At 40.2% G+C, this 1,533-nt stretch overlaps 1 protein-coding gene across 1 annotated transcript in view; it reads left to right on the top strand.

The window, feature by feature from the left end:
* The first annotated feature begins 218 nt into the window (after positions 1-218).
* LOC127750661 (uncharacterized) overlaps positions 219-1,533 on the top strand; it is a 4,179-nt gene continuing 2,864 nt past the window's right edge. Inside the window, exons 1-2 of the mRNA XM_052272878.1 lie at positions 219-671; positions 1,006-1,158. Of these exons, the coding sequence (XP_052128838.1) occupies positions 585-671; positions 1,006-1,158 (240 nt within the window). The 5' untranslated portion in view covers positions 219-584. The remainder of the gene's footprint in view (positions 672-1,005; positions 1,159-1,533) is intronic.

Genomic DNA, 1,533 nt, shown 5'->3' with positions numbered 1-1,533 from the left:
CAGGGTAGGCCACCACATCAGCACGCCTGCTGAGCTGGTGGCCTTCCTTCCGTCCTGTCCTTTTAGTCGTGCCCAGGTTGGTAACAGTGCAGAGTAGCCATCACGTTGGGAACAGTGTTTTCGGACGGTCAGTGGGCATTCCCTTTTGTTGTGTGACCATCTAAACTGAGAAGATCTCTCTCTCTCTCTCTCTCTTTCGTTGTGTTCCTATAAAGAATTTCATTTCAAACGTACACGAAAGGGAAGACCATCGGCGCCATTTTAATTCAAGTTAAAGTGAAATTATTTATTGGTTTTATCCTTCTTAAAACAATATATAAAGACACCCCCCTTAAATATACGATGGGGTATACTAATTGTGTGGTACCTGGTTGTAAAAATAAACCAGACAAAGGTATACTATTTAAATATTGGCCCCAAAACCCAATTCTTGCCGCGCAATGGCATGAATATTTGCCACATATTATACCAAAACCAAACCGCACTGCTGTCTGTGAGGTAAATAAATTTACTATTGAACTTCTTTCTCTTTTATAATGTAATTAACTTTTTATCACTTTCTTTAGAATCATTTTGAAGAATGCATGTTTACGGATGTAAATAATCAAACAGAAAGAAAACTCAAGTTTTCTGCTGTTCCTTTCAAATTATACTCAACCAATTCACCTTTGGTAAGTATTGTAAGGTTCGGTACTAAAAGGAATAGACGAGAAGTATGCTGAGACCAAGGGATTTATTGGACGATACTCAGTACAAGGGAACGTCTAGCTGGCACGAGAGCTCAGGCAAGACTGAAGCGCGTCGGCTTGGTTGTTGTGGCGTTACTAGGGACACACTGCGAGAGCCTTGGGCGAGACTAGACTGACTCGAGGCGGACAGTCATGAGAATGACAGCAGTGCGTTAACTACTGGTTTAAGGCCCTAACATTACAGTATCTACTCATATGATAAGTATAAACAAAGTAACTCACATATAGTGCTTGCTTGTCATTTTGAAATGAACAGGTTTTACAAGGATCAATACATCAAGAAGACAGTTCAATATTTCCAATTTATTTCGGAGTCCAATGTTGTGCAACAAGCATTACTGCATGCTGCTACAGTTCAGTACATGAACCAGATTTATGGACTTCTGTGGATGTTGATGCTTGTATTTATGTAAGTAGTTTCAAGTTATAAATTAGTAAAATTAAAGGTAATTGTTTACTTTAGTGACTCCTCGCCCTGGAGTCACTCAAGTATACCATCGGAAAAGTATTTTTCAGTAGAATCCTGAACAGTATTTATATATTGGCGCTCGAGTCTGGTTTTCCTCAAAATTAAACTAGGTAGATGTACGCCAGACCACGTCTGGCGCACATATAGCTAGGCCTGCGGCGCTGACACCCCAGACGAGTTAAATTTTACGATTTAATAGACCATTTTGTCGTTTTCACCTTATTTTCGCCAAGAAATGCTCCCTAGCACCCAAACGGTGCGAGATAGAGCAAAACGGACAAAATTTTCGCCCAAAGGGTTCTACTTTCACGAGTT

This window comes from Frankliniella occidentalis, unplaced genomic scaffold, assembly GCF_000697945.3.
Source record: "Frankliniella occidentalis isolate FOCC.00 unplaced genomic scaffold, Focc_3.1 Scaffold228, whole genome shotgun sequence".
NCBI classification, from domain to species: Eukaryota; Metazoa; Arthropoda; class Insecta; order Thysanoptera; family Thripidae; genus Frankliniella; species Frankliniella occidentalis.
This window is presented reverse-complemented; position numbering and strand designations above follow the sequence as displayed.